This window comes from Hippopotamus amphibius, chromosome 8 (assembly GCF_030028045.1).
Source record: "Hippopotamus amphibius kiboko isolate mHipAmp2 chromosome 8, mHipAmp2.hap2, whole genome shotgun sequence".
Classification (NCBI taxonomy): Eukaryota; Metazoa; Chordata; class Mammalia; order Artiodactyla; family Hippopotamidae; genus Hippopotamus; species Hippopotamus amphibius.
This window is the reverse complement of record NC_080193.1, coordinates 88,001,445-88,016,614: the sequence shown is the minus strand read 5'-3', so window position 1 is coordinate 88,016,614 and position 15,170 is coordinate 88,001,445. Positions and strand designations below refer to the sequence as shown.

Genomic DNA, 15,170 nt, shown 5'->3' with positions numbered 1-15,170 from the left:
CATGCTTTTGCCGGCAGTAAAATTGGAGAACCAAGCTGGTCCACTCTGGAGGCACCAATGGCCTGGATCTGAGCAGCAGTGATAGAGCCTTATCAGGGCACCTCACATCTGAGTCCTGGGCCTGTTGATAAAATCACTTTTCTTCTCTTAACTTTAGATCTCTTCTACCCATCAACCATCTTTATTTTGAAGAAAACAAAGTAACATCTATTTCTTTAGATGATATTTTTTGCTTACAAGAGTAAAAGTTGGAAAAATTGTTTGGGAGGAAAATACACCATTCAAACCTGATAATTTAAACTTCTGTTTAGTAGATTACCATGTTGGTATTTTTAGCCAGTCTTGAATTTAACACTATAGCACAAATACAGTGTACTTATGGTAACACACACACACACACACACACACACACACACACACTGTGTAGGTCCGTACTTCTATAATCAACTAGTCTTTTTTTCTCCTGATCCTGCCTCTTGACCAGATCAATCCTGCTTTAAGTCCATAGGTGCTAAGCCACAACCAGACAAGTATCAGGAATGCAGTTAGTCAAATATCCTCCACTGATTCAGTACACTGCAGCCCTGGCTCAGTAGAAAGAGCACTAAGGCCTGGAGTTGGCAGATCTGTGCCTGAACACGCTCTTTGATACCTTCCACCTGTGTGGTCTTGAGCAAGTCACTTGACTTTTCTGAATTTTAGTTCTCTCATCTATAAAGAGAAAATTAATATCACCTACCTTGTAGGGTTGTTAAGAGGGTTAAAAATACAAGCTGTAAAACACAAATCTTATGTATAATTCATTTTCATCCTCTGCACGGTTCACTAGCAGTAGCAGTTCTCTGATTCCTATTACTCGTCCACGGGAAATACATCAGGATGCTCACATATGTGCCCAAGACAGTGGTGGGGATTAGGAGGCCCTACTTCTCTCTATTAGGGAAGCATCTACATTGTACATGCTAGTATAATAGGCACAAAAGGACAAAATGCCAACAGAAAAGTAGAAGACACAGTTGTTGCCCTCAAGGTATTTACTATTCAACCTCAAAGATAAATCATGAAAATAAAAGGCAATTACAAAGCCATGAATGCCACTCATAAATGAGTACAGAACAATGCATTCTAAACTAGATACGTTAATAGATAAGATGAACTTGATCTAGAAGAATCTGGAACTAAGAAACGATTTGCCTGTGGTTAGACCTCTTGGAAGAGATCAGTTTTGAAGGACGAAAAGAATGACTGAATGAAGAGGACACTCAGGAGAGGGCAGTGGCCCAAGCAAAGATGCGGTCACTTGTAATCATCAGGTGTCAAGTTGGATGAACCTGTAAAGCAGAGAAGCCCTAATATTACCTGATGTAACCTTCACAAAAATCTATGAAGATTACACAACCATCCTCATTTTATGAATGAGGAACTGAGGTTCAGAGCTTGCAAGTGAAGGAGTTGGAGGAGTTGGAGTTGGAATCCAGGACTGTTTAACTCCATAATAACCCAGTTTCTTGGTGAGTGATTTCTAGGGCAAGCATGCTGGGTTGTTGACCTCTGTTCAAGTTACTCATTTTTCTCCAAATCTAGGAGACTTTTATTACTTCATCTTGGGCTTTTAAGCTTCATACTCTCTTTGACTAACCATTTCCCCAACTGGTTGGGATCAGTCTGACTCCTACTGTTGATTTTTTGAAGAGGTTAGCAACTCCACCAAATTTCACCCTTATGCAGAAATGAAAGAAGCATGCCTGTCTTTCAAGCCTCTGATCAGTGCAGAACACATTTGGAGATCCAATTAGAGCCACTCAAAACTAACAATGCTTTGAAAGCTGACTATTGATTAGAAATGCGGATGTCAAGTTACCTTTGCCCTAACAATAAGCTCATTACAAGGCACTTCAGAGAGATTCAAGCATTAAAAACCTTGCTTTGATGACTTTGACAAGGTAGGGAAAAAGCAGAATTAGTTACAAAGAGAGTATTTTCCCCTCAAGTCAGAGACTAAAGACAGTGTGGAACTCATACACAGAAAGATACTTGCAGACAGAAAGACATACATATAAAGTATATTTCTGCATATGGATAATAACATGTTTACTAACTAATGGGCTTTATTTCCATTCCAATGTCTCTATTTGGGAAGAAATTTGTTGCTTAATGAGAATCTTGGAAGATACTAGTTCAGTGAATGAATGTTCACTAGAGTGGGAAGGGGTTCTACTCTTTTAATACTCAAGCGATGCTCCTGACATGCCTGTCAGCTTTCTGTAACTGGGTCTGTACTAGTCCGCCCACTCTCTCAGCTGTCTCTCTTGGTTGAGATAGCACCCTAAGGATGCCAGATCTATAGCCGAGGATCTACAGCCAAAGAAAGCAAGAAGGTATACAGTCACTTGCTTTTTTTTTTTTTTTTTTTAATATTTATTTATTTATTTATTTATAGCTGTGTTGGGTCTTCATTGCTGCATGCGGGCTTTCTCTAGTTGTGGCAAGCAGGGGGCTACTCTTCGTTGTGGTGCATAGGCTTCTCATTGCAGTGGCTTCTCTTGTTGTGGAGTACTGGCCCTAGAGCTCACGGGCTTCAGTAGTTTCGGCATGTGGGCTCAGTAGTTGTGGCTCACGGGCTTAGTTGCTCCGCAGCATGTGGGATCTCCCCAGACCAGGGCTTGAACCCGTGTCCTCTGCATTGGCAGGAGGATTTTTAACCACTGCACCATCAGGGAAGTCCAGTCACTTGCTTTTTTAATAACTTGTATTCTTAGTTTCTGCAAAATGACAAATTCCTTCTGTTATGGTTACAGCTAACAAAATGGTATTTAACCCCCACTCTCACCTTTTGACTGGTTGCCCTAAACAAAAAAGATTATGTCCATTGATACCCACAAATTTCTAAAACCACTTCGAGATACTGCTGGTGTGGAGGGGTGTGTGTGTGTGTGAGATAATCCTTCTTCATATGTTCACTCAACAAGCATTTCTGAGCATCTACTAAGTGCCGGACACTGTAAGGTACTCAAGATGTGAGGGGAAAAAAAAAAAAGATTCCTGCCCTTAAGGAGCTTTATTCTAGTGGAGAAGCACTGGGGAGACAAAAATCAATATAAAAATAAACAAAATATTACTATATATAAAAGAGATAAACACCACCATCCTACTGTATAGCACCAGGAACTATATTAAATATCTTGTAATAACCTATAGTGGAAAAGAATATGAAAAAGAATCACTTTTCTGTATTGTAAATGAACTATACCTCAAAAAAAAATAAAAGTAAAAAAGCAAATTGTATTATAATGTGTTAAAAGGGAATAAGGACTATGGACATGAAACATGCAACAGGGTAAAAGGCTGAGAGTACAGCCAGCCTGTGGGCAGCGGTCTGAGGTCAGGAGGCAGGCAGCGCTGTTAAGTAGGAGGGTCAGTGGAGGCCTCACTGAGAAGGTGTGATTTAAGCCAAGACCTGAAAGAGGTGGGGGCTTCAACCAAGCAGATCGCTAAGGGAAGAGTGTTTAGGCAGACAGAGTTGCAAAGAGCAAAGGCCCTTAGGTGTTTGCATATTAGAGAAATAGCAAGGAGACCAGTGAGATCAAAGATGAAACAAGGGGGAAATGGAGTGAATAAGCTTAACTTTTTACTTTCTGATCATGAGGGTGTTTTTCAAACTTTTTATGAAGCTCAGAGTGAAGAAAACTTATTCTTTTTTTTTTTTTATAAAATTTATTTATTTATTGGTTGTGTTGGGTCTTCATTGCTGTGCGTGGTCTTTCTGGTCTTTCTCTAGTTGCGGCAAGTGGGGGCTACTCTTCGTTGTGGTGCGCAGGCTCCTCATTGCCGTGGCTTCTCTTGTTGTGGAGCACAGGCTTTAGATGCGTCGGCTTCAGTAGTTGTGGCACACAGGCTCAACAGTTGTGGCTCACGTGCTCTAGAGCGCAGACTCAACAGTTGCGGTGCATGGGATTAGTTGCTACACGGCATGTGGGATCTTCCTGGAGTGGGGATTGAACACATGTCCCCTGCATTGGTAGGCGGATTCTTAACCACTGTGCTACACATGAAGCCTGAAAACTTATTCTTTCAAGAGATTTCTGTATTGACATGTAAATACAGACACAATACAGTTAAGTAAAGGCAGGTAACAAAACAAAATTTATCCACAGGATTCTTTCAAATTTTTAAAAAATTACATACATACTCATGGCTCTCACTTTCTACTTCACACACTTGAAAAACTTTGGGGAAAAAAAATATATGCTTTAAATATCATCTTTGGATTGTAGACTTCTTGAGAACAGAAGATATGTCTTTGTGGCCATAATACAGCAAGCAACACAATGTCCCACTGGTGGGAACGCTAGTGAGTAAGAATTCGATATACATATGAGTTAATACATGTCTAAGTATCCCTGTTTCTTGTTGAATGTGGGTTTTTCTATCTCATTCCCAACACATTTCCAACAAACTCATGCCATTCCTTTGAATTCCTTTGCAGTGATCTGGAATGTTCCTGTTGGACGTTCCCATTTTGCAGCTCAAGTCTCTGTACAGCATAACCAAACTGGTTTCTTACACCCTCTTTCCTGGTCAGGAATATAGCCCATTCTTTAGAGATTCCATGGGGAATCTTTCTTCACATTGAATTCTTCCCACTAGTTACCCAAGTTTCTTAACTGCTGAAACGTTTTCCATCATCTTTAAATTATTTTGATATCAGTTTCATATCTGCTTCAATTCCATTTAATGAGTGCCATTAAGGTAGTTTTGAGACTCCCACCCAGAAGCATACATACACATCTCTTAGGTTCTTAGTCCAAGGAGGTATTTTCCAGATATCTTTCTAGTGGGAAGCTCAGCTCCCACCAAGCAGTCCCTGCTTTAAAATGGCTTTGATGAATGACTCACAGAAGCCATGCCAGTCCCTGAATCATCACATAGCACCCCAGGTGGGAAACATCAAATGTCCTCTGCGGTTGCTCCATTCACACCCTATATGAAGAGATTAAATAAATGCAGTTTCGTGTGGCACAGTTCTGCTATTTTCATTCTTCAAATCCTAAAAATGCATACCCTTTGACCGTTCAATAGTCCACGGTGCTGGAACTGGGGCCTCACTGTACTTCACCTCATTGACTGACGACACCTCCAAAAGCAGTGTGGTGGTAACTTGTGCCCAGTGTGCCCAGGGTGTGTTACAGCCAAGTACAAACAAAGTTGGCCACTTCACAAGCTGGGTGCCCTAGAATCTACAAGAGGAAAGTCCTCTGCCTTTTCCTGCACATAGCACCATGTTAATTTTCCCCTTTAACACAATCCAGACACTGCATTTTTTTTTCCAAAATGCCATTGTACAGCTTACCTATTCTCTCTGTCCTGCTATTCTAATTATTTAATTACCCTGCCACAGTTAATTCGTACTTATTAAAGACAGCACCCTAATGGACATTACCACTACCAGAAAGCCACTCAAGTTGGGGTATGAGTATCACCTTCATACATCATCACAGTATTATTTATTTATATCACTGTTATACCAGGTTATGAATGAAACGGAAATATTTATTACCAGCTCCCCTTCCCCCAACCAGTGCCGTCCTACTCCCCATATGTGACATACGGCCAACTGGCATTGCTTTGTGCCCTGGAAGTGCCAGGCAGCTGTTATAAATGAAACTGGCAGTCTTTCCTTCTCATCTGGCAGAAGTCTTTTTCTGTCTTGAATAAGGGACCTCTTTACCACCCAGGAATCCCAGCAGTACTACTCTTGACCCCTGAACCCACACCCAGACTCGACGGGGGCTTCCCCACCAGCTCCAATTAGTTTCAGCACCCCCTGCTCACCCTCCAAGGCCTGGCGTGGGAGGGGAAAAGCAGGATGGAGTGCCAGTTGAGAGGAGTACCCTTCCCTGACTCCATCCTCCCTTCTCCTGTCACCCATTTCTGACCGCTTGATCCTATCAGGGGTCCATAAAGCCAGAAGGACTCTGGCCCAGGAGAGGGGGGTAGGGGTTAGGCAAACAGGCCAGGGAGGCAGTTGGTTGAAATTTAACCACAATATTCTTGGTCTCTATTGTTTTGAGTGAGGCCCAATATTTCCACAGCAGGATTATAGGATCTGATTAACCATGTTAGACAACAATGCTGAGCTGGGATGGGCTTCCCCTTCCAGCTGCCAATATGAAAAAGTAAATACAACACCCAGATTTCAGAAGGGACTCCCAGCAGCCCCCCAAGCCCTACTGCCCAATTCTAACCCCAAAGTGAAGGGAGGGAGGAAGAGTGTGGCACTGCGTGCTCCTATAACTCCTGGCCCTCGGCCCTGCAGGACGAGTAACCTGGCACATATTCCCAGGTGAGCCAATGGCTGTGTGCTCCCCACACCCTGGGCTCTTCCAGTGCTTCTTCTGGGTTCCCCTAGACTGGCCCAGATTCTCGGGAACCCATGAGAGTTAGGTGCTGAGAGAATAGTGCTCACTCAAAGGGTCCAAGAGTGTGGAAAGCACAGCAAAATCTCTTGGGTTCCAGGATAGAGAAGCTGACAGAAGGTAGGATTCCACAGCCTAGACGAGACAGCTTTTGCTAGAATGCTTTGGTGCTACCTCACGACTTCCCACGTGCCAGGGTAGAAAAATGAGACCCCAGAATGGAGAGGAAGCGCAAAGGCCACCATAAAGCAAAGTCTCAGCAGAAAGTATTCCTTGATGGGTCTGGAATAGAATACAGAGGATAGACGGGCTTCTAGATACTCAAGTAGAGACGGATTCCCTAGGGTCCCTCCCCCTCACAAACAGACAAACTACCTCACACCCTTCCCTCTCTGAATGTCTCCCCTCATGGTTGGGTCTTCTGAAGCCCTGTCCAAGAGAAGATGGAAGAAAAACAGAAGAGCATTAAGGAGCCCTCAACAAGAATACCCTGTAGCAGCTTCCAGGAGGTCACAGCAGCCAGGGAAACCCTCCCTCCACAGCGTGGGCTACCTTCTCTTCCGGCATTTCTCTCTGTATCTAAGCACCTAGCAGAATCCGCTACAATTCTGTGAGTCCATACATTTACTCATGTTGGTGAGAGGGACTAGGAACCAAGGCTCTTGAGCTCTGAGTTTGGTGGCTTCCTTGTAGAATGTCACTTACTCCTTTTGAACAATTTCTCCTTCAGGAAAATTAAAAGACAGAAAAATACTTCCGGGTAGAGCTCAGAAAAACATATTGTGATTGTATGAAAACCCAGCAGACATAAAGTTGCACCCTTTAGTAGCATAATACCAGCGCAGTGATATTTTTTGAGTTAGCATTAAAAACTGACCCTGTTCTCAAAGGGTATAATCCAATGTAAGGATGAAAACAAAAAGCCCATAGGAAATGTGTATCTAAACACTGATTATATTAATAGCACAAACAGTGAGGAGGTGGGCAGAACAGATAAAGTGAGCTTACCACAACATGAGGAAGGGTAATTAAGAGGATTTTAGGTTTCCCCAGTACTCTCTGGAGCAAATCCCCTGAGCTTTGTAAATAAGAGGAAATGAAGGACAGAATAATAGGAAAGAAAGAAATGCCCCTGGTGACAACGTCAAGAATGAGACCAAATCCAGGACAAGGAGAAGAGGCACGGCCTTTACCATCCCCACTCCCACCATCTCTGCACAGAAAATGACACATGGGCTCCTGCTTATCTCCCAGCAGACCAGGGAGGAGGAGGCAAGGGCCTTTGGAAAACGGGAGGTTTATGTGAACAAGAAGGCAAGAAAAGGGAGTTCAAATGGACCACGGGATAAAATTAAGAAGCAGTGGGTTGAGTATTCAGGAGACTTGAGCATCTCTCCCTCCCCCAAGTGCTCACTGAGGGTGAACTGCATCAGACCCGTGGAAAGATCTGGGTCCAACAGGAACAGATTCTTTCCAAGTCCAGAGTACAGGAGCTCAGATCTCACTCTCTGCCACCTTACACCCTAGGGATTCCAGGGCTAGCTCCTCAGGATTCAGTGGGCAGAGACTAGAAGCTCCTTCCTCCTTTTTCGATAATTTTACTACCCTTTGGAGACATTCCTTGATCTGGGAGATTGGCTGACTGGTGACAGAACAGAGAATGACCCTTGTGGGGTTTTCCAGGACCTGGCTCAGCCTCTGCCTTCAGAGCTGCTGGGAAAGCCCTCAGTGAGACCTGAAGAGAAGAGGTGCTGCCCGGCTGGAGTGCTAAGGGATGAAGATTTCTCTCCCAGCAAAGAGCTGGCCTGTCCTGGCTGACTGTGGGGGAAGGGTGAACCACCAGCAAGGCCAAGTAGGCCTTGCAGCCTAGGTGGCGCTATTTCTCTACTTTTTGGGTCAAGTTCCTGCAGGAACTTCCTCGAGGTCCCTAGTACTGCTCTTGGTTTGCTGGCTTGCTGCTGTAAACCACCTTATATTATTTTTTTTTCTAAAAATACTCCAAAGCAATTGAAAGAGTCCCTTCTCCCACCAGCCAGCCCTGGCCCCAGCCCCGGCCCCGGGGAGCGGGTGGGTAGGCGGGGAGGTGGGCCACTGCTTTATTAAACACAGGGAAAACTAATATTTACGGAATAAAATTTATGGAGCAGCCACGAGAATTCGACCCTTTTATGTGCATGTGGAGTGGGGGTTGGGCCAGGCTGGGGGCCTCAGGGAGGGGCCCAAGCCAGGGGGCAGGGCCGGAATACAGCCTGGCTAGGCCAATTTGTCAAAGCAGGGATTTCCCTGGAGTTGGCCCTGGGATGAATGATTTTCAAACACCACCCCTTGCCTTGAGGGGCAAAAGCTTCAGGGCAAGCATGCCTGAGGCAGGGCCTCAGGGAGCAATGTTTCTTTAAGGGTGTGTTTGGGCAATATCCCCATGGGGGCAGCAACCTTTGGGGATAAACGGGGCAGTGGGCAGGGAGGTCATTAGGCATACTCTTAACCTTTTTAAAAAGTTACACATTCTTCTGAGAGCACGGAAAAAATTATGCTCTTAAGATTTTACTTATAATTTTCGAGATTCACAAACCCCTGATCCCTCTCTGATTAAAAATGCCTGGACTGTGCTCTTAGGGCAGAGGGATTATCTAGGGTGAAGAACCCTTATTTTCTCCTAGCTTGTTGGGGAAGTCTTTCCATTTTCCATGTGGTCTCATACCTTGAAATCTGGCTATCTAAATTATGCCAAGAGAAACTAAACAACAAAGTGAGTCATCTGATAGATTGTTTTTACATAGTACCCAATTCACTTCAATGACAGTCACCAGACTGGGGCACTAGTCTGAAGGTAAAGAAAGTTATCAGCAGCAACTGGGAATGAGCCCTGGTGGAGCTCTCAGACTCTGCCGGGGGTAAAGGCCTGGGGGTAAGTCCTGGAGTCTGCCAAGGCTCCTCCCTTGTAGAGCTAAGGGACTAGAAAGAACATCCTCTTGAAAAGAGGCAGGGTCACAGGCGAGGAATGGTCACAGTTGAAGACAGGAAAGAAGGACTTTACATCCTTCCTGGAAAATGTTTTCAGTAATGTATGTAATAATGCAGTTCAGAACCCAGCTGTCTGGGTTCAAATTCTGGCTGTTACTTATTAGCTGTGTGACCTCTGATAAGTCACTTAATCCCTTCAAGACTCCATTTCCTAGTGGGTCAACAGTATCTTCCTCATATGATGCTGTGAGGATTCAGTGTTAGGCACTTATTAGAGTACCTGGTACACATTAACTGATCAATAAACACTAGCTGTTCATTATTGTTATTATAATCATTATTATTTTATTATTACTTGGGTCATCCTCTTTCCCCCAAGACTTGACATGGGGACAGAAACACCAGTCCCAGCTAGAGATGATATGTGGACAAGGAGGCCTTTGACCATCATAAGCAAATAAACCAGAAAAGGCCTCTGTGGGTTCTGCCCCGACCCTTCCTCTAGCTAACAGCTTCCGACGAACATCTGAATTCTACTTTTCTCCCTGTCTCTCCAAGGTAAAGTTTCAGATGGTCTTACCTATAGAGGAAAAACCTAGCAGAGGAGGCCAAGGAACTCTGTGAATTCTGGTCTGCTAAATCTTTTTTTTTTCTTTTTTCTTTTGGCCATGTAGTGCAGCTTGTGGAATCTTAGTTTCCCGGCCAGGGATTGAACCCAGGGCCACGGTAGTGAAAGCACTGAGTTCTATCCACTGGACTGCCAGGGAAGTCCCAAATCTTGCTACATTTGTCCAAAGAGTTGATTTTCTAAGATTCTGCTGATCTCATACAGCCTTTACATTTTTTCCTGCTAAGCACTATTCATTCTATATGTCAATTCTTTTGGTCCCAGAGAACTCCTGTGGTCATTTTCTATTCCCTGTCATCCTATCTTTTCTAGTTCTTCTAGTTACTGTGTTATCTGAAGTGAAGTGAAGAATGGGAAAATAAAATTCCTTTTTCTCCACTCCGGGGAAACTAACTTGGCCCTAGGGCCCAGAGCTCTTTGTAATTTCAATCCCACATTGTGGTTTAATCTGATGGGCATGCCTTGGAAACTGACAAAAAACACCCCATATGAAGTTGGACCAAAGAGCACAGAAGCCATATGTTCTATCTTGTGCCCATCATGGAGAAAGGTCTCAAGATCAAAGCTCCCTATAGCAGGCTTAGCACAGGCCACAGAAGAGAAGTATAAGAAGAATCTGAAGGATTGGACCAAGGGCCTAGACTTCATCCAGAAGTGGGACCCAGTAAAGTGAAGTGAGTTGGTTATGTGTTCCACAGATAAGCTATCTCAAAAGCGGGAGAATGTCAGTGCTTTTTATTCCATGCTAAAGAGAAGAGAGGGCCTCTGAGGAGCATCTGGGACAGGTTAGGGACTCTTAATAAAGGCAGACAAGGCTTCCTAAGCATGTTGTGCCTGTTTGCAGACCTGCCCCATATACCTAAAAGCCATGGTAGGTCCTCCGTCTAGAGAACCTTCACCAAAAGAAAGGAGGGTATGGGATTCCCAGAGACTGGCTTCCACTTGGACAGGGAAGGCTAATGCCCAATGGGCTGGAGCCAAGATTCCCTCAGTTAATAGTACCGATGCCTGTCAACATGAACTTCAGCTATCTTGCCCTTACAGTGGAGTCCCTGACTGTATAACTCTGTGTCAGAGATGCTGTTGCCATGGGAGCTCCTTGCAAGGTGACACGAGGAAACTACTCTCCAAGTCCATCCTCAGCAGTTGAGCCAGCGACAGGTTAAATGAAGAGCCCGCTTAGCTTCTTCCTCTTGACCTTCAACAGCTGAGGTCTCTGCACAGGGCCTGAAGTAACCTAGAAAAAAAGGAACCAAGTTAAGAGAGGTTTTGAACAGTTCCACCTAAGTTAGGAAAGGAACTTCCTTCCTCCTATGGCTCTGGTTAAGATGGGTGGCTGATGCAGGTGTTCTGAAGTCATGTCAGGCAGTGAATGTGATATAAGACTCTATGCAGAAAAAAAAAAAAAAAAAAGATTCTATGCAGGAGACGCACACATCCCATCTCCCCTAGGGAACAATCTCCTAGACCATCACTGGAAGTGCAATAAGGTAGAAAAGGAGTCAAGGTCCATCATTCAGAAGAAGTGCAGAGAGAAGACAACAAGGAAAGATGCAAAAGACCATGACTCTCCATCCAGAAATTCACAATTTAGATGCCTGATCACAAGTATCCCCCAATGTTGTTAAGGCAGTGTCATCTAGGTGACAATTCCAGGGACCACCAGCTTGGGAGCTATAGGTGCAGACTCCACCAACTCTTGAAATGCTATCTAGGAAGCTGCTCATGACTTACTGTGGGCTCTTTCTCAGGCACTGAGAGGGATGGTACTGAGGAGATCAGCTCTTCTGGCTGGTTCAGAAGCTGGCTATCAGTTCCTTGTGAGGAAGCACTGCTTGAGGTCTGGGGATCTCCTGAAATCAGAAAGGTCAAGAGAACACAGTGATAACTGAAGGCATTAACATTTACCAAGCATTCTGATAAAGGCCAGGCCTTGGTACCAATATGTAAACAGACACAAATTCACTTCCAACTAACTTTTTGGAAAGCCCTGTGTCTACTGTGACGATTCCCCAGGCCCACTTTAACCATGTAGGGCAAGAGTTTCCTTGACTCAACACAGCTAACTGTTCTTCTACATATTGCCTGCCACTTCTCAGGTACGGAGATTAATCTTTTTGCTGGTTCTCTCACTAATTCTCCTAAGCATGTAGACCAGTCATAATAAAACTTTCTGCAGTGATGGGAATGTTCTGTATCTGCGCTGTCCAACCTGGTAGCCACTGGCCACACGTGGCTACTGAGCACTTGAAATGTCCAAATGAGGAGATGAATGTTTCATTCTATTTAATTTTTATTTATTTAAATGTAAATAGTCACTACTGGCTAGAGCTACCATACTGAACAGCACAAACCTAGACCCTAACTCTAACCCCAGGGAGACCAAGGACCTCTGGAGCTACTCACCAGTGCCTTGAAGCTTCTGTCCCACTTGGATCTCTTGTCTGGTGACTGCCATATACAGACTCTGTAGATTTGTGACAAAGGGTCTTCCATCACCAACACTGCATGCCTCTGGTAGTTTCTACAGGGGAGAGGAGATGCTATCATTGGTGACACGGTATTGCTAGAGAAAAGAAACTTGATATCCCACTGGCAGAACTGGCATCAACCCTAAAAGAATTTACATATAGAAGTTAGATCCAATATAGGACATCTATATACAAACCTGTGGGGACCAATATAAAGACCTCTTGGGAGGTCTTTTCCTCTGAAAGGAAACTCCAGATGAATATCTTTACTTCCCTCATACTCAGGTCATTTATGTTTCCCCATGAATACCTCATAGGTTTGTAGGTTCTTTTGTTGAAAAGGATGACCTCTTAGAGGACTGTTTTAGGAAATCATCTTCCCTAAATTGCCCCTGAGTTATAGAGATTACTATTTTAATTAAATTCACTCCTAAACTTCTACACTGGAGAGAGAAAAAGGATGAAATCCAAGAAAGAGGAAAGAGAGCAAGATGGGAATGACAGACTGAGAAACAAAAATCAACTATGGAGGTATGATGGTCAGTCAAAGGAGATGGGAGAAACAAAGCGTACAGAGCTGTGGAGGCTTGCCTGCCATTTTATATTCTGTACGCAATCCCATTGTGCTTTACTATAACCCATGAACTCACAATGGCGGTGATAGTTCCCCCAAGGTGGGGAGAAAAGTTGCTCTTGGGGGGTGAAAAAAAATCTTACTCTTTTAAAGTGTAAAGCCCAGATATACAAATAGTACATAAACAGAATTTTGGTATATCTGTGGTATTAAAATTTCCTGGACTTCCTAGGTGATGTAGTGGTTAAGAATCCACCTGCCAATGCAGGGGACACGGGTTTGATCCCTGCCCCAGGAAGATCCCACATGCCTAGGAGCAACTAAGCCCATGCACCACAACTATTGAGCCCATGTGCCGCAACTACTGAAGCCCATGCGCCTAGAGCCTGTGCTCAGCAACAAGAGAAGCCACCACAATGAGGACCCCGCAAACCACAATGAAGAGTAGCCCCAGCTAGCTGCAACTAGAGAAAGCCCACATGCAGCAATGAAGACCCAACGCAGCCAATCAATCAATCAATCAATCAATTTACAAAATTTCCTGAGGAGGGATGATTAGGAAAAAAGGTCTTAAAAGGTTCCTCAGAAAGGTGATAATGAAAAAAAGTTGAGAAGCACTGCTATAATCACACTATATTTATCTTTTTCCTTCATTATGGAATGAACTGTGGATTTATATCTACAGCAAAATGCTTTGCCTGGTTTGGGTTTCATACACTTGGCTGAACTGAGTTTAAGTAATGGCTGAAGACTGAAGAAAGTGCAATAAAAATGAGATGAAAGAGTATGGTGCCCAGTGGACCTAAACCTGGCTGTACTTCAGAATCTTGGAAAGGGCCCAGAACCACTTCATCTGTCCCTATGCATGCAAATCGTCATGGTTCCCAGCCAAGTTAGCAGGTCCCCAAGGGAAGCCCTGCCAGCAGCTCACATGGGAACAAGCCCAGAATCCTAGATTGGCCCACATCTCATGTCAAGGGCACTTTCTCTGTGCCATAAGGGCATTCATTTCTGAAAACCCACCGTGGGAGAAGGATGGAAGAGAGAAAGTGGGAGAAGCAGTGAAGTAGCTACTGAACCATGGTCAAGATTATATAGCTCTTTCCCTGAGCATGGTGGTAGCTGAAAAACTTGTTGATCCCTGGGAAACATAACATAGATTTCTACTCCAACCCTATTTGCATAAAGACTATATCAGTCTTGGACTTTCACTGGAAACTACAGACAATGAATCAGGAGTCTTGTGTAGACTTTGCTTCCAGCAGTAATCATACTAGGAGTATAACAGCAGCATTCCCTGAGGAATGAACTGAAATAGGTCATGAACCTCTACCTCACCTCACGCTCCTTCCTAAGTTCAGCTCTCCAATCCCCAAGCCACCTCCTCCAGCAGAAGGTCCTCTACTCTATGGCCAGAGAGCCCTGACAGCAGACAGGCAAACAGCTGTTCTCCGTCCTCACATCTCATGTCTCTGGGATCTCCCTTCACACTGCTCAAGAAGTATGGCCTCTCTTAGGGTCACCCACACATGGCTTGGTAGGCACTGTGCTGTCTGTACAAACGGGCCAGGCAGAATCTAGGGAGCCCAGGGGTCATCTCCTCCTGCCTTTTCTATGGAGCCAAACAGATTCATAAAATTTCCAGGGTGACCTTTAACCAGTTAATGTATTTAGTCTCAAAATGAAGTGTCAAAAATAAAAGGCTACTAGAGCTATTGCTGTCTTGGACCTAAGTCCAAATCCAGAACGTATATCTTAGCCTTTCCTCCATCCTTCCCCTTCTCAGAGAGATCTGGTCCTGCAGCTGCTGCCAAAGGTCATCCCACTCAGGTATCTATTCGCAGAAAAGTACTAGGAGAAGAATATTGGTACATTTGCCACATATTTACTATGTGCTAGACACTGTTCTAAGTATTTTAATGTATCAACCCATTTTGTCTTATTCACTGCTATTTCCCTGGCACCTAGAACAACCTGGCCCACAGGATATGCTCAGTAACTATGTGTAAATGAAGGAACATGGTAGGCATGAGTATGACCCCATCTTGCTGAGGCAGTCACAGCTAGTAGGTGGTGGAACAGGATTAGAATCCAGACCATGTGGCTTCAGGGCCCTC

General features: G+C 44.2%; 1 protein-coding gene across 4 annotated transcripts in view; it reads right to left on the bottom strand.

The window, feature by feature from the left end:
* Positions 1–3,741: 3,741 nt before the first annotated feature.
* NHEJ1 (non-homologous end joining factor 1) overlaps positions 3,742–15,170 on the bottom strand; it is an 84,385-nt gene continuing 72,956 nt past the window's right edge. For 3 of the 4 annotated variants that reach the window (XM_057744230.1, XM_057744229.1, XM_057744226.1), the window contains exons 6-8: positions 12,415–12,532; positions 11,743–11,861; positions 10,726–11,245 (exon numbers count right to left, since the gene is read on the bottom strand). In XM_057744230.1, coding sequence (XP_057600213.1) covers positions 11,171–11,245; positions 11,743–11,861; positions 12,415–12,532 — 312 coding nt within the window. In that variant the 3' untranslated portion in view covers positions 10,726–11,170. Of the gene's footprint in view, positions 4,981–10,725; positions 11,246–11,742; positions 11,862–12,414; positions 12,533–15,170 lie in introns of those variants that run through there. The other variant, XR_009055013.1, reaches the window with a different exon arrangement.